The sequence below is a fragment of the Sceloporus occidentalis genome, unplaced genomic scaffold (assembly GCF_023333645.1).
Source record: "Sceloporus occidentalis isolate IW3139 unplaced genomic scaffold, rSceOcc1.0.p SCAF_1, whole genome shotgun sequence".
Classification (NCBI taxonomy): domain Eukaryota; kingdom Metazoa; phylum Chordata; class Lepidosauria; order Squamata; family Phrynosomatidae; genus Sceloporus; species Sceloporus occidentalis.
In genome coordinates this window covers 197856946-197878533 of record NW_028316981.1, presented here as the reverse complement: position 1 = coordinate 197878533, position 21588 = coordinate 197856946, and the positions used below count along the sequence as shown (strand labels likewise).

The 21588-nt window shown below is 37.9% G+C and overlaps 1 protein-coding gene across 9 annotated transcripts in view; it reads left to right on the top strand.

Annotated features, from left to right (window-relative positions):
• SHOC1 (shortage in chiasmata 1) overlaps nt 1-21588 on the top strand; it is a 54196-nt gene that overhangs the window by 7567 nt on the left and 25041 nt on the right. For 8 of the 9 annotated variants that reach the window (XM_089488426.1, XM_089488376.1, XM_089488407.1 and 5 more), the window contains exons 4-14: nt 616-697; nt 4573-4766; nt 6638-6800; nt 11181-11271; nt 12588-12741; nt 12896-13006; nt 14644-14773; nt 15219-15313; nt 16586-16825; nt 18485-18946; nt 20135-20266. In XM_089488426.1, coding sequence (XP_089344552.1) covers nt 616-697; nt 4573-4766; nt 6638-6800; nt 11181-11271; nt 12588-12741; nt 12896-13006; nt 14644-14773; nt 15219-15313; nt 16586-16825; nt 18485-18946; nt 20135-20266 — 1854 coding nt within the window. Of the gene's footprint in view, nt 1-615; nt 698-4572; nt 4767-6637; nt 6801-7644; nt 7703-11180; nt 11272-12587; nt 12742-12895; nt 13007-14643; nt 14774-15218; nt 15314-16585; nt 16826-18484; nt 18947-20134; nt 20267-21588 lie in introns of those variants that run through there. The other variant, XM_089488432.1, reaches the window with a different exon arrangement.

The window sequence follows — 21588 nt, the reverse complement described above, 5'->3', positions numbered from 1 at the left end:
TAAAATTACCTTCAGGTTATGTGTAAGATGTATCCATACGTGAGCTTCTGTTTATATTTGGATCTCATCTCCACAATATTTAATTATGTAGATGCAAATATTCCAAAATCTGAAAAAAATCAAAACACTTCTGATGCCAAGCATTTTGGATAAGGGAGATTAAACCTGTATAGCCTGTATTTTTGCATTTTGAGGGGTATTGCAGTCATAAATGCATTGCACACCAACAGTAACAATTTTGAAGTTTTGCTGCAGATTATGCTTCTTATAATGAGTAGCTGAGCTACTGCATATAGGTAGATGAAGGGCCTGTGGCTGCTAGTGGGAAAGTTTCTTCTTATACACTTTCCCCTCATGTCTTGGGTCTCTTTGCTTGCCTGTGTTGACCATTCTAGCCAGTGGTCACCAAAGACTTGTAGGATTATACAGTACATGCTGGAGCCCTAAGGTCTTTTCAAGGTGCACCATATGTATTTCTGCTTGGAAATGCCTTTGACCCATTTCTGCTTTCATTTACTAGAATTTTTCTTCCATCAGGAAAACAAAAGGAATAAATTGTTTTGATACTGCCTCTTTCGAATTATTGTTGCCTTCTTTTTGTTTATTCTGCTGCAGTTTCTATTGATTCCACTCAGATGACATTTTCTATGCTTGATCTCTGGAAGAAGAGTCTTTACATAGATGATTTCTTGGAGAGGTGAGTCCTCTTAATTTATACAGTTAGGTGGAATCTGTTAGTATCATTAGCAACTAAGTTTACCATGCAGTTAATTGAATCTCATTTTGGGAAAAAGGCAGAATATAAATCTGATAAATGAATAAATAAATTCATTTAGTCCTATTATGTTCAAGATACAGTACATAGCTTAAGGATAAAACCATTGGAATTCGGCTGCTAATAGTTACCCAAGCCCTCTTGCTGCTTCCTATTGAGCAAAATTCATTCCCCTATTGAAGTCAATTGTGGATGCCCTCCCAGGACCCTAGTATTTTTGGGGACAGCTTTCTCACCCCATTAAAGAATACTGGTCCTGCTTTTCTTTCTCCTGCATGTGGGGCATTACATTTGCAAAGGGCCTACATGTGTAAATCCAATACATATAGGTCTGAACCATAAAAATAATATCCTCCAGATAAAGCAGGAATTTAACATGCAGCCTGGGCCCAAATTTGCTGAATTTATGCATGTACTATAGGTGCAATTCAGTCATTACATCACAATTCGTAGTGGGGTACCATCAAGGGCATCAAGATACAGTTTTGCTTTTCCCATCATATTTACTTTCTGGTTGGGACAATCATTCCAACATTCACATGGGTCTTACAGTAGGAATAGGAAACCTATGACTCTTCAGTTGTTGCTGGGCTGTGACTCTTATCATTATTCACCATTGCTATTATATCTAAGGGTGGTGGCAACTGCAGTCCAAAAAGGTCTGGAGAGCCACACTTTTCCCACTGCTGTTTCATGTGCTAAATCTTGTAGCTTAAATTGGTCACCTCCCTTCATAAATAAAATAAAAATGAATGAATAAATAAAATGTTTATTTTTACTTTGGTTTTTATGGGGGAGACATCTGGAGGGACACATTCTCCATGATTTCTGAGGGGCTAATATGCCCCCTAGTCTTTGCCCACTCTGCTGTCTACGCTGAGGACAGAGAGAGATAAAAGAAATAAGGAGGAGGTGAAATAAACCAGACCCTCTAGTTATCTTATTCTGTACAGTAATTGTACAGAATATGCTTCTGTTCTTCAGGTTAAGGGGGAATGGATTATAATGTGACAAATTTTGCTGCTTTCTACTACATTGCACTATGAGAACGAGAACTTTCCATCATTAAGCAAGTTCCATTGTTTGAGAGCCACCGTGCTGTACTACTTTGAGCATTGGATGATAACTCTAGAGGCCAGGGTTTGAATCCCTGTTCAGCCATGGAAACCCACTGGGTGACATTAGACAAATCACACTCTCTCAGCCTCCAAGGAAGATAAAGAATAATAATCTCTGAACAAATCTTGCCAAGAAAATTGCATGATAGGTTAACCTTAGGGTTGCTATTCATTGGAAACAATTTGAAAGGACATAACAATTGTTTATACAGGCAAACAAATAAATTTGTTCTGTAATCTTCTACAAAGCAAGCAAACCCAGAAAAGTACACTTTATGATGTTATATCTCAAAACAAGAAGGATGACATCATAGCATTTTAGCCACTGAAATAATGTACTTACTCTTAAATAAGACAGAGGGCAAACAAATCATAGAATGACCTTGTTTGTTAAAATATAATTAAGATGCTTTAATGGTTTATAAAAGATTATTCAATAGAAAAAATCATAATCAGAATGCTAAAATAATTTTCTATAGACAGTCAGATTAGCTGTTATCCAATTTAGTTATTTCTCACAAATGAAAAAAGCTTTTTTATGTCTCCATGTGCATTCATTTTGTCTAATATGAGAGACATGTTATTTTTGTACATCTACATAGAGTCAATTAATCCTTTTCATAGGATGACCTTGTTCTTCTTGTCTCTTGCATTTAGTTAATTCTAAAGATTGTATTGACTTTCTGCTGACACTACTGTTCTTAAGCCAAGAGTTTACTTAGGGAGTCGAATAAATTAAGTTTCAGACAAGCCGGAATAGAAACTGTCAAAGTCAGTAAAACAGGCACCCGAAAAAGTAAAAGGTGTGGTTCTTAGATCAGTTCCTTCATTTAGAAAGTGCAGAGGCAGGAGACTGAAGAGTTCCAGAGCATGTTGGGATATGGGTATCAGAAGAAGCCTTGGATCTGCTGGATCCGAAGTCCTCTTGCTTCACCAGAACACTCCTCAATCATGTTCAGTAAGTGTCAGCAAGCCTACAGCTAATTTCAAAGGTCATCTTCTCTCCCTTTTGTTGCAAGGGGAAATTGAAAGGAAAAGGAAAAGAGGAAATGTCACTAAGAAAAATAGAGAAAAGCTGCCCTCCTTATGCCCCAAGCCTTGAAAGATGAAACTCTAGATCTGTTCTAACAGCCTATCCTCTTAACATCCAAAAAGTGAATTTGGTTTTTTGTGTGGCTTAGAGGGAATGGCAGGCATTTGGAGGCTAGCAAGTACTGTAACTCTAAAACACTACTGCAACCCCCAGCATTCTTCACTGTTGGTAAACTGGCTAGTGCTGCTGGTAGTTGCAATCTAACACTATTTAAATGGCTGCATAATTCCCAATTTGTCAAGTGTGAAGCTGGCAGCACTTTAAAGTACAGCAGGGAAAGGCTTCCTGGAGCTGGGTGTTGGAAGTAATGGTGAAAGGTCTTTTTTTCCCTTTCCCACTCTTGAAACTATCCACTCTTCAAAAACATCTGAGCAATTCTTCAAGTAGTTGAAATACTCCTGTGATGGATTAGAAGAAATGTTCCGTGCAAAAGTCTCCTACAGACAGGACAAATGTGCTGGGAGCTTGTGTTATTTCTTGTCATAGTTCTCAAGAGTTTAAAAAAGTATCAAAATGATGTTTCTGTTATCCTGGAGCATCTTCTGGCAGTTTTCAACACCAATGAGAACATTAGTTCCTAAACTCAAGCAGGTTTCTTTTTAATTCCGAGATATATCAGAATAATATGTTCCCTTCTATTCTTATCCTTCCTTTTTCTTTTTAAATACCTTCAGACTTACAGGGGTGTTGTGCATCAGTGAAATGGCATTTTCGATTATAACTTTGTAATTTAAAAAAAAATTTGGACAGGAGAAATTTTGCTCTTCAAACCATAAGAACACCTCAGCAAATTATTCTCCAGTTTATTTTAAAAGACATCTTGAAGACCCTGTAGTACAGACATAGCTACAAAGCGTTCCTGACAAAAGAATGGAATGAGAGGATGTGGAAGTGGCAAAAACTGTCTGAATCCATCAAAGTGCAAGGAGCTGGGCTTGAGAATTCACACTTCTTTAGACCAGTCTGAAAGATACCTAAGTTTCCACTTGTTTTCTCTCATATCTGTATTTGCTCGCACTGTCCCTAGGTACCATAAGCTGGGACAAATTTTATGACTGTCCAGAATTATCCTTGCTGTTCTTATTGAGGACCAAGAAAGTTGGTTTTCTATCCCCAGACAAGTGAATTGTTGGCTAGGGCTGCCAAGAGATGCAGTCCAATAATATCTGGAGAGTCTCATGGTTTCTCAGAAATGGACTGCAACTCTTATGCTTGGGTAATGCATAGCATAATGGCTTCTAGGATAATGTTCAGAGCAGATATCTCATGTGATGTTTCCATGCCACAGAAGGAGACTAGTATAGTTCAGTAGCCCAGCAGGTTGTTTCTTTTGCAACATCAATAGTGTTTGGGTCATTGCACCTTGCATGACAGACCATTGTAGTTCTTGCTTTTACATTGTTTTAAATGAGTGCTGTCTTAATAGACTAGTTTCTTTAAATCTTTTAATATGATTAGGTTTTGGCTGTATTGTATTTTGTCTCACATTGGGTGAAAGGCAGGTTATGAATTAAATAAATGTGAGTAGCTGGCCAATAGGTCCCATTTTCTTAAATGTACTAAACAGATGACTTTCCCACCTTCAGGAAACCCATTTCAAGCACTTGCTTCTATATTCATAATGAAGAAGTTGAAATTGTCCCAAGTTCAAATCCCTGTTCACCGTTTGATATAGAAGAGGCTTATATGCTTAAAAAGGAAAGTGAGAAGAAAGAACCTATTTCTGACAATGATTTGCAGTCTAGTTCTGCTCCAGAAGTAGTTAAAGAGCAAGAAAAAGGTAAATAAGCAGTCTGTACTTTACGCTGTGGGGTATTATCAGTGCAGTGCAACCTGGCACACAAGGTGAGGAAATTTATGTTCCAGACAGTTTGGTACTACAAGCTTGCTGCTTGGTGGCTTTTCCCACCAATTCACAATTTCTCATTGTAACCTAAATGGTTGAACCTGCATCATATTTTCCTTTTTTAGTTTCAGGCATACAGGGGTTGCATCACTGTTTTTAAAAAGTGTGGTACAAATGTCCTTCTTCATCTTTGCTGAGGCAGTTGATTTCTCCCTCTTTTAATTCTTGATTTCTGCTCTCTCTTCCTCCTCCACCACAGCAACTTCTGGCTAAACATCTTCCTTTCTCTCTTTTCTTCTCCCTGCAACCTTTTGCATTTTACTTCTCCCCTATCCCCTAGTCCCCTTCCTTCCTTGTCCTTTTTCTCCCTACTCTTAAATTTTCCTCATTTTTCTTGTTCCTTCTTCCATCCCTTTCTCCCTCTTTCTCCTTCTAATTCACCTCTAGCTACACTAATACTTCTCTTCCTTTCCTCCCTCCTCCAAATTCTCACTAGGTTTTTCTTCTTTGATTCCTCTACTGCCAAAAAATGCTGAAACTTTTACTTGGATATGTTAAATTTAAAGATCCTATAAATGTTAAAGTAAAACTGGTTAAGTCAATTTAAATGCAGTAGAGCTTGCTTCTGAATAGAAATGCATAGATACCATTGTCTTGTTGGTTGGTCACTATCATCATCATAATCATCGTCATCATCACTATTATCACCATCATCGTTGTCATCATCACAATCTCTCCCAAAACTTGACAATTATTAGTAGCAATATCATAGGTGGGGGGAGATGAAAGGCTGAAGGGAAATATAGCCAGTGAAGCACACATGTTTATGTGGGCAAGCCATTAAAATCAAGGTTTGGAAAAAAAAACCCATTATTTTTGTAAGAAGCAGTTCTTACAAAAGTGTTCAAAACAGAGATGAGGAAAGTTTGGTTTGTCAGCAATGACTTGAAGGCACATAACAGCAACAGACACTGGAAAATTTAATATCCAAGTAGAGAAATATTTTCTCATTTGTTAGACTTAGTTGTTTTATTTGAATTACAGGCTGTGAGGAACTATGATGAATGCTTAATGTATTATGCTTAATACAATCTCTACGGTCCACTCCCTTTGACTTCACCAGGGGCTGGAGTGCTCCTAATCTGGCAGCCCTAGTTATAAGAAGGAAAGGAAGAAAAAGGAGAACTTAATTCTTTTGGCCTGCATTTCAACCAGCTTTGTCTTTGAACAGGTTACCACTTAAAACCATAAACAATTTGTGAGTTTTCTTTCAGAATAGCTTTTCTATGCAGTGTAAAGTTAGGGTTGCCAGAGTGAAAACTAGAGAGAACTCCTATACTTTTCATGTAGGAAAGGTTGGCATGCAACAAGCAGCATTTGCTGCATTTCCCTCTTCTACACAGCTATTAAAGTTACAGAGCCCTCTCCAGTTTTTATTCTGGCAACCTTATGAGAAATACTTCTGTCTGAGAATACCAATGCTCAAATAGGCTGGCTCATTGCAAAGAAGAGAAATATTTTAAAATATCTGCTCTTCAATCTGTCATTTAGGGAGCCTGAAAGCAAATTACCTTTCTTGTTTATTTGGTCTCTGAAGCTATAGAAACTTTGATAACCTAGTCCCTAGAAACTTATCCAAATGACACAATAGCCATTGTAAGTATGATAAATATTGAACTGGATCTGTTTAATCATGCTTTTGTTTATTCCCATGGCAACCAACAGTTTGGGTACTGTGGTGCCTTTTAGTGATCTGTAAATCCGTTACATATGACATTATATTTGGATTTTCAATTTCTTAAAAGGTTTATATATTGAAGATGAACTTATTTTTACTGACTATTTGGTGCAATATGCTAACTGGCTACCGACTCTCCAAACACTCTTAAGCTGCCTAAACATTTTCTATGTGGAGGACCCTCTTTTAAATTCTGAAGGTGACCGTATCACAGAAGAAGACATCTTCAGGTATTAGATAACTAGATGGTGTGCAATTTTTGGTATATATAATCAGTAGCTTAATATCAGCCACTGAATTGTTTTTGTGCACCTTTTTATAATTGTTGCTGTATAGAATCTGGACCTGCCAAATGTAGACCCTCTTAAGTCAACTAAGGTTTGGGAATATAAATTTGACACATTTACATAAAACTTTAAGCAAGGATTCTGATAAATCCTGACTTCCCCTTATTGTTCTGTAGACATGATTAATGTGAGCCACTAAACAACTCAATAATTGTTTATTTAGCACAAACCTGGCATATTTCTGGAATCCTGGGGCTCATTCACACTACGAAATAACACCATTAGGTCTACTGTTTGTTCAGCAGCCAGCTGGCCAGCTGTGTCTACTTCAGCCATGTCCAGTTCACCACCACCACTTTCTCCTCCTCCTCCTCAGCTTCTCTTGTTTGGGCAGCAGCTCAGACTTGCTCCTCCCTCTTGACCACACCACTCTTACACAGTGTTGCCAATTTCGCGACTTTCACGCGAAAACGGGGACTTTTCAGAGCTTTTCGTGTGATTTTCGCGCCTAGCTCTGTTTCAGTGCCTTTTCGGCGACTTTGGCCCTTTCAGCTCCAGCCTGCTGCCTGCAGAGCAACCAACCCTCTGGAGTGTAACAGTTTTCAGCCAAGAGGGCTGGAGAAAAACTCTCTCTCTCTCTCTCTCTCTCTCTCTAATGACTCCCTCTGAGAGCCAGGACAGAGCAAGCCCAACCAACCCCAACTGTTTGGAGGAATAGTTCAGCCAATCAGAGAGAGGACAGGCATTCTCAGGCTCCAGGGGAAAGCACAATGGCTGCAGTGCTGGAGAGAGGCAGGGAGTGAGGGATCTTGGCTGGCTTAATCCCAATTGCCTTGGATTTCCAAGTAAGACAGAAGTTTTAAGGCACACAAAGGCAATACTTGATCATGGTCTCATGGCTTGATGTTGTGGACTTCTGTGTCTGCCTGAGAGTGACATTTGGATTTCTGAATTCCTGAGCTTGGGCAGAGTGCCCCAAGCCTACCTCTCAGGGTCATTGTTGTACTGTGAGGTGGACCATTTGGGTTGTGTGATGTGAATGTGATGTCCCTGAGTGTGTGTGTGTGTGTTAGTGATTAAATATGCCTCTGAGCATGGGCAGAGCACCTGGTCAGTTGGCAGCCCTGCCCTGTCTTCCCAGAATTTTGTTTTGTGGCTCTCTTTTCATTCCCTTTTCCATTGCCATCCATACTGCAGAAATAATCCAGTTTGGCACTGCTTCTAACTGCAAGGCTCCCTGCGATGATGGGATTCTGGGCACAACAAACCACCAAGCCCAGAATTTCATGCATGGAGCCCTGGCTGCCGGTAAAAAGCAGAGTCTCAACATGTCACAACAAACTACAATTCCCAGGATTCCCTGGTTGAACAAGGGAATTGCCTGCACGCTTCCAGATCCCAGCCCCAGAGAATGAGTCTACAGGATATCAGTGTTGCCAATTTAAGTCCAGTTCTTCAGCTGCATTTGGATTTAATAATGATAATAATGGTGATGATGATAGAGAGATAGATCTTGTAGCACCTTTGAGTCTCACTGAAGGAAAAGTTGGCAGCATGAGCTTTCCTAGACTTAAGCGTATTTCTTCAGATGCATGGGAATTGTAGTTCATTGCGGCACCAGAGCTCTTTCTCACAAAACTACAATTCCCAGGGTTCCCTAGCACTGAGCCAGGGCAGTTAAAGCGGTCTCAAACTGGATTATTTCTGCAGTATGGATTGGACCTTGAGCATTTTTAATAACGAAGGTCCAAAACACTGCAGAAATAATCCAGTTTGTGACCACTTTAACTCTCCTGGCTCAGTGCTAGGGAATCCTGGGAATTGTAGTTCATTGTGGCACCAGAGCTCTTTCTCACAAAACTACAATTCCCAGGGTTCCCTAGCACTGAGCCAGGGCAGTTAAAGCGGTCTCAAACTGGATTATTTCTGCAGTGTGTCTTGGACCCAACTCAGGCTGCATCTTCACTCCAGACTCCAGAGACAACCCAGTTTCATACCGTTTTTACTGCCATGGCCCAGTGCTATGAAATCCTGGGAATTGTAGTTTGTTGTCACACCAGAGTTTGCTGAGAGAGAAGGTTAAATGTCTTTGAAAACTAGAATTCCCAGGATTCCCTAGCACTGAGCCATGGCAATTAAAAGAGTGTCAAACTGGATTTATTTCTGCAGTGCGGTTGCAGCCGAACACGTTTCTATTTGGCACAAAGCTTCCTGAACCCCCTTCATGTCAAAATAAATATCTTAAAAGGACTGAAAGATTCTTTGTTTGGTTCAGTGGTGATTTTGAGGGTTGAAATAAGTTACAATTATTTTTATTCAATTATGTTTACGTTTATTTGCAAAACAGCTGCCATTTTAACATTATGGGAATTTTCCGGGAATTGTGACTGAATATTCCGTGTGATCTGGGGGGATTCAGCAGGTTTTGGACAAACATTTTCGGGAATTATCTCCGAGGCTTGTTGGCAACACTGCTCTTACAGCAAAAAAAGCCAGCTGCTTGGTTGCTGCTTCCAGGGTGACCAGATGAAAGGATGCAACCTATTGAGCAGCAATTGGGCACCCTCTTGCCTGCCTGGACTTGCGACAAAGGACAGTGTGGGTGAGAGGCTTTTCGGTCACTGCTCGACCAGCTGTTCAGATGCTCTTCCCTTTGTACCTGATCTCCTTGAGAGCAGCAACCAAGCAGTGATTGAGAAGTCACTAGCCTGTGCCAGTGTTGTGGCAAAGGAAGGCAAGGAAGGAAACTCAATCCATCTTCACTGGAATGGAAAGTGGTGCAACTGGCTTCTCACTTCTCTCCTCATGAGGAAGGACTCTCTATCCAAGAGAGGCAAAGGGCTCATTTGAAGAAGCAACCCCAGAAACTCCTTCCCTTCCTTCTTCAGAGATGTGCTTTCCCCACAGGCTGTCTCTCCTTCACACACACACAAACATTGTTTCTTGTACCTTTTCTCTTGGCCTGTCTGAGGAAAAAAAGCAGAAGCAGCAGTGTAGATCCATCCTGCCAGAAAAGTCCCAGCAGTGCTCACAAAGCTTAAGAAGGGTCCCAAATCTGAAAGCTCCTTTTTGCTACCACTTCTCCTCTACCTCCACTTGCTTTGACACCTCATCCTCACCATGGTCCTAAAGGCCATTTGTTTCCCTTGTCCTTCTTGTGTGCCAATACTTTGACTGCTGTCCCTTTTTTTCTCATCATCCCCTTGCCACACCCTTTTCCTTCACAGCACCCCTGGATCTTTGTACTGCCCCCAAGGGTGCAATACAACCCACTTTGGGAATCACTGCCTTAACTGAACAGTGTTCTTGTTCCCATGAGGATGGCTTCCACTGAAATATGCTGTATTAGGGCTACAGAGAAAATTTCTTATTCTCTCATTTCTTGAAACAGCCTACTGAAAAATCATCAGCTTCTGCAAGAATTCAGGCTTCCAAAGGAAGAACAAGACAAAGAACACTTTCTTTTTGTGGACGTTTCTGCAATTTGTGCAGAAATATCTCTGCACAAAACCTCTGTGTGTTGTGTCTGTGTAGCAATGTAAACATATACAGCAACTACACAAAAACTAGTTGATCAATCAAAAAAGTTGCAAATAATAATCCAATGCTTCTAATTTTCAAATGTGCATGCAATAAGACAGTGGTTTATTTTGGTTTGGCTGTGCAATTTATGACATTTGAACAAAATTCATTTTCACAAATGGGACTGAATGTCTCTTGCCTGCCTCTCTGCCAAGGAGAAACACATTGCAAATTTTCATTTTTATACACATTAATGAGAAAAGCAAGAATTTGCATACCTTTGCTTGTTGGCATATTATGAATTAATTAAATTGTATTAAATGCAATTTACATTTTTCCGTTACATTGTCTTTTTTCATTGTATGTTGCTCTTTTTGCCCTGCCTTTTGAATATATTCTGACTGTTTTCCAGATTATTGAAATATAGTATGCAATTATTGTATACACTGAATGTTTAAGACTTTCAAGGTATTGATATGATAACAGTTTGGAATTTTGGAAGTTAATATTCGTGGAGATATTTCTTTCGCTCTTATCAAATTAAGCCCACATTACACAGTATTTTCTACAAAGAATATTGACCTTGAAAGAATTATGCTCTCCCACCATCTCTTCTTCTAAAGCTTGGTTGTATCTGGTTCATCTCTCCTACCCCTACACTGCAGTTATGAGACAGTTAAGAAGTGACACTTTGCCAGCTTAAAATAATCATCAGTGTAGCATATTTAACTGGCATTGCAAGTGGGAAAAGTCTTTATAAAAATAGCAAACAAAAAAAATCATGTGCTTTGATTTTAAAAGGGAGTGCTTAACATTCAAAAGGACTGTGACACTACTTTTCGCAGAAGAGCCACATGAAGATTTTTGCAAAGTATCTTTAAAGGATGAGAAGGTATGTGAATAATCTCCACAAATTCTGTGTAACATATCAGATCACTATGCAATTGTTTTCTTAATTGAAATGTACATGAAAACCATGTTTTAAAAATTTACCCAATGTTACAAAGATGTATGTATCCTTTTCACCATCCCTAATTTAATGAAGTGTGCACCTCAATTGCCTTATGAAAGCTAACCCACACTATGGGTGTATGCATGTTGTCAATTTTGTATCAAATTTGCCTGCTCAGGCTGGCTAGATTTCCCCACCAAGGGTATTTTTTCCAGATAATCAGTAGCCCCCACATACATGATGATTTTTTTCTTTCTGCTTCCAAGCTGTTTGCAAATAATATAATTTTGTGAACAGTGACCTCTGTCAAGGGGCAAGAATAATATAACTTGCTTTGCTATTCATCGTAAAGAATTTAAAATTACATTTTCACGACTGTGGAACCAGGTATTATCTTTTATTAATGTCAGCATGTTAGGAATTGGAAAACTCAAGTGTTTCACCAGCTTCTGCAGCTGGATAAGCCTTCTTTTTAAAAAGATAATTTGGTCATCCGTGACACTGAACTCCTTTTCAGACTTTTTTCAGTCTCTAACATTGTTCACAGTACCTTGTGAAATTCTGTTGCAACACTTGTTAGAGCTCCTTTTCAGGCCTTCCCTAGGAACAATTGCCAATTGCCAGACTGGGAGTGAAGTGTAATGTTGCCTCCCAAACAAAGTAAAATATCCCCCTTTTTAAATAAAACCTTCCCTAGCAACATTTGGAGTTGTATATGCATGTATGGGATGGAGCTTGTTTCCCCCATCCTAGTCATCCTGGAGCAACTGTAGTGGTTATAGTAACTATTAAGGACTGCTGGAGGGAGGGAGGAAAAGATAGCTTGATTGATTGCACCACAGTTAAAACTGCTTTTACAGATATTTTCCAGCTTGTGAGCTTGTGCAGAATGCTTTGTTCACCTCTTGCACGTCAGTTAGCAAGGCATTTCAGCAACTGGTAAAACTTTTGTTCAGGCCTTTCTTAGCAATGGCAACACAAGGAGTGAAGAGAACATGAACGGATATAGCATAGGTCTATAATTCCTCTGTGTTTTGCAGTCTGCAACATAGCTTACACATAGAATTCTTACTGGAAGGAAAAAAAGATTAAATGAACAATTGATTTACTTCCAAGATACAGGTTCCTCTTGGCACTTTTGATTTCCAAAATAGATCCCTATTTAATTCCATTATCTTCATTTAAAAGATCTTGGGCATTCTAATAAGAAAAATCTTCAAGGTGTTCTGAGAAACATACATTATTTTTGTTTCTAGACCCCTGTACTTGCTATTCAGTTGCCATTCTACAAAACAGCAGACCTCAGATTGCGCAGTGAGATTCCCACATATTTGGCGCTGAAAAATTTATATCAAGTAACTCCAGAAGTTACAGGAGATGAAAATGAATGTCTCAGAATAACCAGTGAAGGTAAGGATACAGTAAAAGGCATTTTAGCACCACTTTTGGGGTTTTGTTTTGTCCCGTTTGTTTATTAATTGTTTTGTTTATAGATGTAATACTAATATTTAAAATCAGTACTCAAATAAGCCATTGTTTTGGTTTCATGCTAATGTCTTTCTAGATTTTGAAGGAAAAATTACACCAGAGGCAATGGAGATGTCTAACTGTTGTTCCATATTGGATGTTTATGCCCATAAGAATAGAAATTTACTGGACTTCAATGAGCCAGAAGGTAAGACTCTTCTACAGAGACAAGATATTTCACCTCCAATAAATAGCAGCATACATCTGCATTCCCAAATCAAGGAGAATACTATCCAAAAAACAGCCAGGTTATTTTGATAGATGAGGCATAAAACCCTACAAGCACTTTTCTCCATTCTTTTTATTTATTTATTTCTATTATCCATTTATTTTCTCTTTCCTTCCATAACTTGTAGGCCAGCCATTTCCCTGGTTTATTTAGTATTCAAAATGTTGTTTTTTCATTTTTAGTTTCTTCTCTGTTTTTGTTTATTAATTTGTTTCTGAAGAGCTTTTATCTCATTAATACAGTTAATATTTCATAGATTTTCTTTCAGTTCTAATTCTTTTTTTCCTGATTTTTTCCTTTATTTTTATTATATATACAAACATATAAAAACATAAAAATTTCAAAAAACAATATACATTGAACATAAATTTCCATTGTTTCTTTTAGACATCGTCTCAATGTTTTCATATTCATTTTTGCTTTTTTTTTAATTCTGCAGTTTATCTTCTGTTATTATCCATAGAGTATTTTCTCCAATCTGAACTTTTCTCATAAACCATAAAAATATAGATTTAATACAGAAAGAATGGTCGCTGATTCTGCTATATTGTAAAAACAAACTATGAAGTGCAGGCAGTGATTTACAGAATTAAACATATGAATAGGACACTAATTTTTCTCCATGTTTGGCAGTAAAAATAGAGCATAAATAAAATAAATATTAATTTGGTATATTTTTATGACATGCTAAAATCCAATGTCTGAGGCAGGTGTTTAAATTGCCTAATTGTATGGTGGGTATAGGCATATTTGAAGGAGCATTATTTGTGAGAATTGTCAGGTAGATATGTTGATCTGATTTTATTCCTTAGTCCTGAATCTCTGAAAGACAGACACAGGGAAGCTTAATAGTAAGCTCAGCATATGAGGGACATTGTGATTGTGGTTTAGAACTGAGAAAAATCACTCTTTTGAAATATAACTACCAGAATCCCTTTGCTAGCTTTGCTGCCCATGCTGGTTAGGGATTATGGGTTTTTTTTAGTCCAAAAAGCATTTTAAAAAGCTGGGTGCATATGGAAGGTCCTACATAATGAGAGGTAGTTCTTGGATTCACCCCTCCCTCACTTTCCTGGTGTAAAGCATGTTTCATTTAGACCTCAAAAAAGTTACCTTCTCAGACAGTTCCCAGAATCCCACAACCAGCATGGCCAACACTTGCAACTGTAATCTTAAAAAAGCAATGTTTCCAAGGTCTGGTTTATTTTTCTCCAAATTTGGTTTTCAAATGGTGTGTTACTTATCTCAGATCAATTTTCATCTTTACCCCCCTTCTATCACGTGGGCACCTGTCTACCATTAAAACAAACATAAAATAACTTGCAAATTTATCAGATTAAGCATTAGTTCAATATTTTATTCAGAAAAGCATCTTATTAGGTTAGACAGGAGTAGGGGAAGTAGCTTTTATTAGTGTCACAAGGGCCTTCCTGGGGTGCAGTAGTTATTTTCAAATGCAATTTCAGTGTAATATCTTCTTAATTTTGAACATTTTAATACTTTCTTTCATTTTCTCTATTTTTCCCTTCCCTTTCTCAATTTTGGTTAATTTCCAGCAAGTTATACTTCATTCCATCCTGCTGAACTGGAGTTACCACTGACTCCTCCAAGTAGAACAGAGAAGTTTCATGTTAATTTACTGTGCATGCAACTACAACAAGAACCAGTTTCGCCCTTTGGTAACAGGTAACAGAAAGCCTGTGGCGAAATAAAATATGTATGTGAATTATCAAAATCAATACAGATTTAAGTAATCACATAGTTGCTTGATACAAAAATACACTGGGGGTGCTCATGAAACTGTGCCCTGTCACAACTTCTGGAAAAGAGTATTAACATGTTTCTTCCATCAGCCCTTTGGCTGAATAAGCTTGTAGGTTTTTGCTGTCCTATGTAATGGCAGGGAACTTTTTGGTGATGCCCTCCTAGTCAATGAAATTCCCTCAATATATTTCATCCATGTTATATGTGCTAATATTTTCTCACAAACTATTTGTTTGATAAGTGAAAATGAGATGTGATGTGTGTGTGTGTGTGTGTGTGTGTGAGAGAGAGAGAGAGAGAGAGAGAGAGAATACATCTGGAAATAGAACACAGAACCTTAACTTTGTCTTTCTCCTTTTTTTCTCAGTGATTTAATTCCAGAATCCACTACTGAATGCTTAGAAAACCGGATGTGGCAATCAGAGAAATACCAACATCCTCTGACTTCCCTTTTACTTACAGGTAAATATTTACAAATCCTGTTTCTAGATTTATGTTAATTCCAAATTTTAAATGCACACAACATAATTATGAAACACAAGACTCCTCAAGGCATGTGATGTAGCATTTTAAGATATATTCAGAGTAGTAACTGTACCAAATTCCAGATATATTCCATATCACCTATTATATTGCAGTGCCTTTCAGAAATTATTCAATGAAACATCAAACATAGCAAATAAAAGGTGACATGTTGGAACACTGATTTGTAAGGAATATAACACTCTTCCAAACATGATTATAACTAAATGTCTAACTGAAGAAAGACAAAGAAAGAAAACATCCTTTCCCGTTTTTGTTATAATTTCCAGTTAACTAATGTAGTGAAACTTGTAGTGTCATTTTTAAAAAGTCATTTATTACTTGTTGGTCATTATTATTTTTAATTGCTCAAACCAGTGTTTTAAAATAACTAATAAATGGCGGTTGCTATACTCAAAAGTTATGTTACCATTCATGCTGTTATTTTTTTAAGAGTCCTTGCTTCTCATTAGCCCCAAAAATGGCACATTACAAGGAAAGTTGTTACTTGTGTAATGTTTTATTTCATGGTCAGAGTGCATGTTTACTCAGATGTGAGCAACTGGCTTAACCCCAGGTAAGAGTGTTTAAGAAGCAATTCACCTGGAACTAAACCCAATCAAATTTAATGGGATTTAGTTATGTGTAGGATAACATTGTCAGTCAGCTCTGCATCTCATTAAAGCGAGGATAAGCCATACCTTGCTAACTGGTATAACACAGTTATATATATATATATATATACAGTTGTGTTATATCCCTATAACACAAAAGCAGTCTCTGTACTAGCAAAAATATGCTATGAAAGTGCCAAAGAATAGTTTGCATGCATTTCTTGGGCTGCATCTGCACTGTAAAAGTTTGACATCACTTTAACTGCCATAGCTCAATGCTGTAGATTTGTGAGAAAGAGGTTTTTTGATGCCAGGACTCCTTTAGTTCCAGTTAAGCAACCACCACTGATAATTGCTTGGTTTGGTAGCCATTATCATCATTTTATTTACGGTCTTTGACCAAAATATCTCAAAGTTACATAGATATTAACCAATCAGATTAAAACACAAGTTTGCATTTAAACAGGGAACATTGCACACCACTATAGAGGAAGCAAGGGTTGCTACCCAAATGCAAATGTGTGTTCCCAAAAGCCCATGAGGAAAATGCATACTATCTATTAATAGATTGCACTGCATTTTTATCCCCTTTTCATAGACCAACAGAATGTTGTACCTCTGTGTCAACAACTTCCAGTTACTGAACTGAAAACACTGCTGTCTGTACATGAAGACACCTTGGTATTTAGCTCCTTGGAAGAAGATGGATGGATTAATTTAAGGGAGAAAATGGCTTCACCGTGTATTTTGGAAGCCTTCAGCACAGATTTAAGTGATGGAGTAATTGCTTGTACTGAGGGGGAAGTATTCTCAAAATTTACTGAATTTCAGTTAGACAGTAAGTACTTTGGATTTCTTTATATGTTTTTTCACAGAAAAGAATAACAAAAAGAATTGGTTTACTAGAGTATTTTCACTTTAGTAGTTGGTAATAATATGTTTTCAATTGGCATCCTAATCCTACTGTAGATATATTTAGGTTACTTAAATTGGTAAAAGTTCAGATTTATAACAATTGGGGAATAAACCTGCCAGATTATCCACAATTTCTAGCTTTATTTCCCCTGTCCTGTGTTTGTTCCTCTCTACCAGATTTCTGTGTTGTATGTGACTGTTTAAACTGAACTGGTTGGGTGCCTAAGGACATTATCAAACCAGCCCCTTTCGTGCTGCAATCCTGCAAGCCAAAATAAAATGGCAAAATGCTGGTTTTGGAGCAGCCGCCACCATACTTCTTCTATTTGTGCAACCCAGGCTGCTGCCGGCATTGTGTTCTTTTCCCATCCTCTCTCTTAAACCCTCCCTCTCTCCCTTATGCTTTGCCCAGTATGCCTTTAGGGCAGTGATGGCGAACCTATGGCACACGTGCCAGAGGTGGCACTCAGAGCCCTCTCTATGGGCACATGTGCCGTCGCTCCAGCACAGAGTTTGCCAGAGTTTGTTACTAGAAAGCCAGAGGGACATGGCACTTTGCAATAAATAAGTGGGTTTTGGGTTGCACTTTGGGCACTCGGCCTCTAAAAGGTTCACCATCACTGCTTTAGGGGTTATGGGGATTGCAACTATTTTTGCACAATTATGGAGCTCTGCAACCCTGATGTAAGATTTTAAAATTATTTTTCAAAGTTTATAGGCTTCAGAGCTCTGAAATTGCATAAAAAACAGAACATAATAACTTTTTAAAAAGCAAGGAGAAGGAGGGAAAGGGGGGAGGCAGTGACATCATGTGAATGCCAATCACACAAATGCCCTGGGAATGGTTTTTGCACCCATGGTATTGCACAATTGGAAGTTCATTGAAAAGGAATGGGGAAGGGATGGAATGGGAGTGGCATCGTGCGATCACGATCGCTGATGTCGCTTCCATCCTGTGGGAATTGCAGTTTAAAAGCTGCATGTGATAAAGCCCTCAGATTAATCTGAGAACTACAGAAACTGCAAGTGGCCATGAATGACACATAAAGTGGTACATGTGTCTCATTGGATACAATCTATCTATCTGCATCTCCAGCCTACTTCTCCATCTTCAGGGAATACTCAAAGGATTGGGGTGCCAGGAAAGCCATTACTTCTTTTTTATTTATTAATTAAATCTGTGAATTGCCCTACAGCCAAATCTCTTAGGAGCACATATTCCTACTGTAGTTCTTTTCTGCTGGAGAACAAGCTGTTATTTATTCAATAGACTTGGCTCAGAAATGAACATATTTTCCAAATGCAGCTGCTGTAAAACAGAAGAAGCTATTATAAAAATACAAACCTAAATAATAGATGTTTACTCAGTCCTTTGAAAGAAAATCCTACCATCTACCTAGAGAGCTTATTTTATTGCTGAACTGTTTACTTTTATATTAGGGTTTATCCCTCATTATACTAATTAGAGGATGTGATTTTGACATCTGTTCATAGAATTTAGTCTTTCTAAGTCAGTTGTATTTGGCAGAACAGTAGATAAACACTTATATGGACAACTAGGAGCTTTTCTTTTCCTTTTCAGAATGTCTTGAAGAGAATATTTCCTTGGCTAAAACTACAGTGGAGTCTTTTCATGTTGCTGAACGTAGTAGAACAAAGGATTCCTGTTGGTCTCCTCTGAAGAAAGAAACATTTTCGTCATTTCGCTTGGAGCCTACATCAATACAGTATGATAGAGCTACAGAAGATGAGAGTACACCTACTGAAAATCATATTGAGGAAACCAAATTAGGGAGAGAAATAAGAAAACCTTTATCATTTGGAAGTCGAAAAGAAGATAAAAATGATGAGTTCCAACTAATCAGTCTTAACAATGTGTCTGTTGGACCAGACAGCACCCCACAGAACAAAAGGCCTGTTCCCCTTGAACTGCCTAGGAAAAGTCAAGATGATTTTGATTTTTTAAGCAACTTTATCATGCTGAGATCAAAACATGTGATCACCCAGAGTGAGGAAACAAACAATGTGGATATTCAAGAAGAAGGTAGTTTAAGTGCTTTGTATTGACCTCATTGGTGAAACACAGAGGAGCCCCCTCAGCAGAATTTAATCCTTGGGCAAGCACGTAAGGGGAGAGGCTCTCCCTTAAGTATCATGCTCCCAAGCAAATTGGGGCTTTAAATACCACCTTATCATCAGAAACCCCAAGAATTCAAACCAGAAGTGTATTGACAGCCAGTGCTATTCTTTTAAAAAAATCATTTTTTTAAAATGTAGGTTATATTGTGTATAGTGCAATTCGTTTAAGACTGGTATCACTTGCTGTCTATATGGTATTCCAGTAAGTAGTCAAACTGCTACCTTTTGTGCTAACTGCAACTTCCAAGTCTTCGACAAGGGCAACCCAAATAGAGCACTTAGAGTAGACTAATCAAGAAGAGTTTGTGTACTAACCTGTACACAAACTCTTCTGGCTAGGTTATCTCTGTCTAGGAAAGGCTGTAGCTTGTGCACCATTTGAGCATGGCCTCAAGCACTCTGAACCACGGAGTCCACTTGAGTTTCTAGTGACAGGGATGGGTAGGAGTATTCCCAAGCTATGCACCTGTTCGTTCATCTGGGACAGGCTGTATACCCAATTCCTGGACCTGAGAACCACCAATCCACAGAGCCTCCACCTTATTTAGCTTCAGTTTCATTATGCTTTTAAAACCATAAATACATTCACATATTTTAATATTTTTGACTAAAGTTTTTATATAAGCAGAACACACCTAGGATTTAAGGTGCTTTTTTTTCTAAAGAAAAAATATTCAGGTTATAAAATAGTTAAAGCTGCACCAGAAAAATCTGTGCAAACCAGGGAAACCAGAAAATGCATAATTAGAGACCGATGTTATCTAAGACATAGGTGTACAGAGACATAAAACAGTTCAACAGTCATTTTTCATCATGAGGAATCCTTCAAACTATGGATCTGATGGTTGAGGGGAGGGGAGAGGAGGACTAGGTCCGCGGCCTTGAATATCTGCGGAGAGGCAACCTCTGCTATTTTCAATGACTTGCCCCATTCAAGGCTATGGGGCTTGAATATGCGCGAGCCTCTGTTTTTGTGGGGGGTCAAGAATGGATCCTACACAAAAATGGAGGGCCAACTGTATACATGTATTGGAACGAATTAAGGGGTTATCTAGCTTGTCTATTAATACTTGTGCTGTTGTCATTCTTTAAGGTCCAAATGCTAAGGAGGAGAGCCCAGCACCTGAAAAGCATGATAGTCCTATCATCCTTAATACTACAGTCCCTATAGAAAAGCAAACCAAAGAAAATGAAGCAACAGCTTCCATTGAAATTAAACCATCAGGTAATGTATGTTCTTTTTTAATTTTTTAAAATCTTTATTAGTATTATAACTACTTACAATAATATATGAACACTTTTACATAATATTCCACATATATATGATATATCACATTATATCCCACTCTTTAGTATTTTATCTAAATCTAATTCTTATTTCTTTTCACCATATACTTTTCATAATTACACAAAGGTATAATATCATTAATTATATCACTAATTCATTTTTCACTTCTTTTCTCTTTTTTTCATTTCCCCCCTCCCCACAAGTGCTCCCCATCACCAGAGCCTAGTATCTTCTTATTACTCTACCCTCCAAAATTGTAATTCTTTCTCTGGGGGTAAAACACCTCCTTCTTTTGCTAAAGCCTTTTGTACAAATATCTTCCATATCGCTTCAAAATCATTTCTCTTCATTATTCCTTTTTTTTAACCTTAATTCCACAAGTTAACTTATCATTAATTGCTATTTGCCATATCTCTTTATACCAATCTTGTATTTGTAGATCTCCCTGATCTTTCCATTTTTTTGCTATCATTAGTCTCGCCGCTGTTAATAAATTTGTAATTAAATCCTTTATAGCCTGGGTGCAATTAATCTTGTCATATAGAGATAATAATGCTATTTTTGGACTAAATTCTAGATCCATTTCTATTATTTCTTTTATTTCTTTAAATACTATTTGCCAAAATTTTACAGCCCCACCACATATGAGTATAAGTACCTATTTCTTGGCATCCCCTCCAACATATTTGAAAGCAAAAAAGTCTAGGGGGAAAAAACTATAAAAACACAGTAGTTTTATTAGGACAAAATGAAGCTATAGAATGCAAGAAGAATTAAAAAGATAAAATGCATACAATCCTGCAGACAGACTGACTTGTTTTGGTCTGTGTGCAAAGCCCAAATGTAAATAAAGGGCTGGTACTACCAATATGTACTAGGCTAGAAAACGGTAAACCCCCCCAAAAATGTATCAGATGTATGGCGGTGTCATACATACAGAGTACTAGTACAGATACAAATAAGGTTCTTAACACCTCCAAGAAGATGAATAAATGAGATAACACAGTAAGCCCATTACAACTGAGAAATAAACCAACTGAGACCAAACGCGTTTCGACTAAGAGTCTTCATCAGTGGTCAGGATTAGCTGGTGTTACAGCTTGAAAAATATATATCGAAATATGTGGAGACATCCAGTAATAGTAAGCAAGTAGTTGTCCAATATGGACCTTGTGCGGTACAGAAATGTGGATGTCCCACAGATAGATACATGCCATATTGGACAACTCTGTTGTTTATATTGACTCATTCTAAGACAT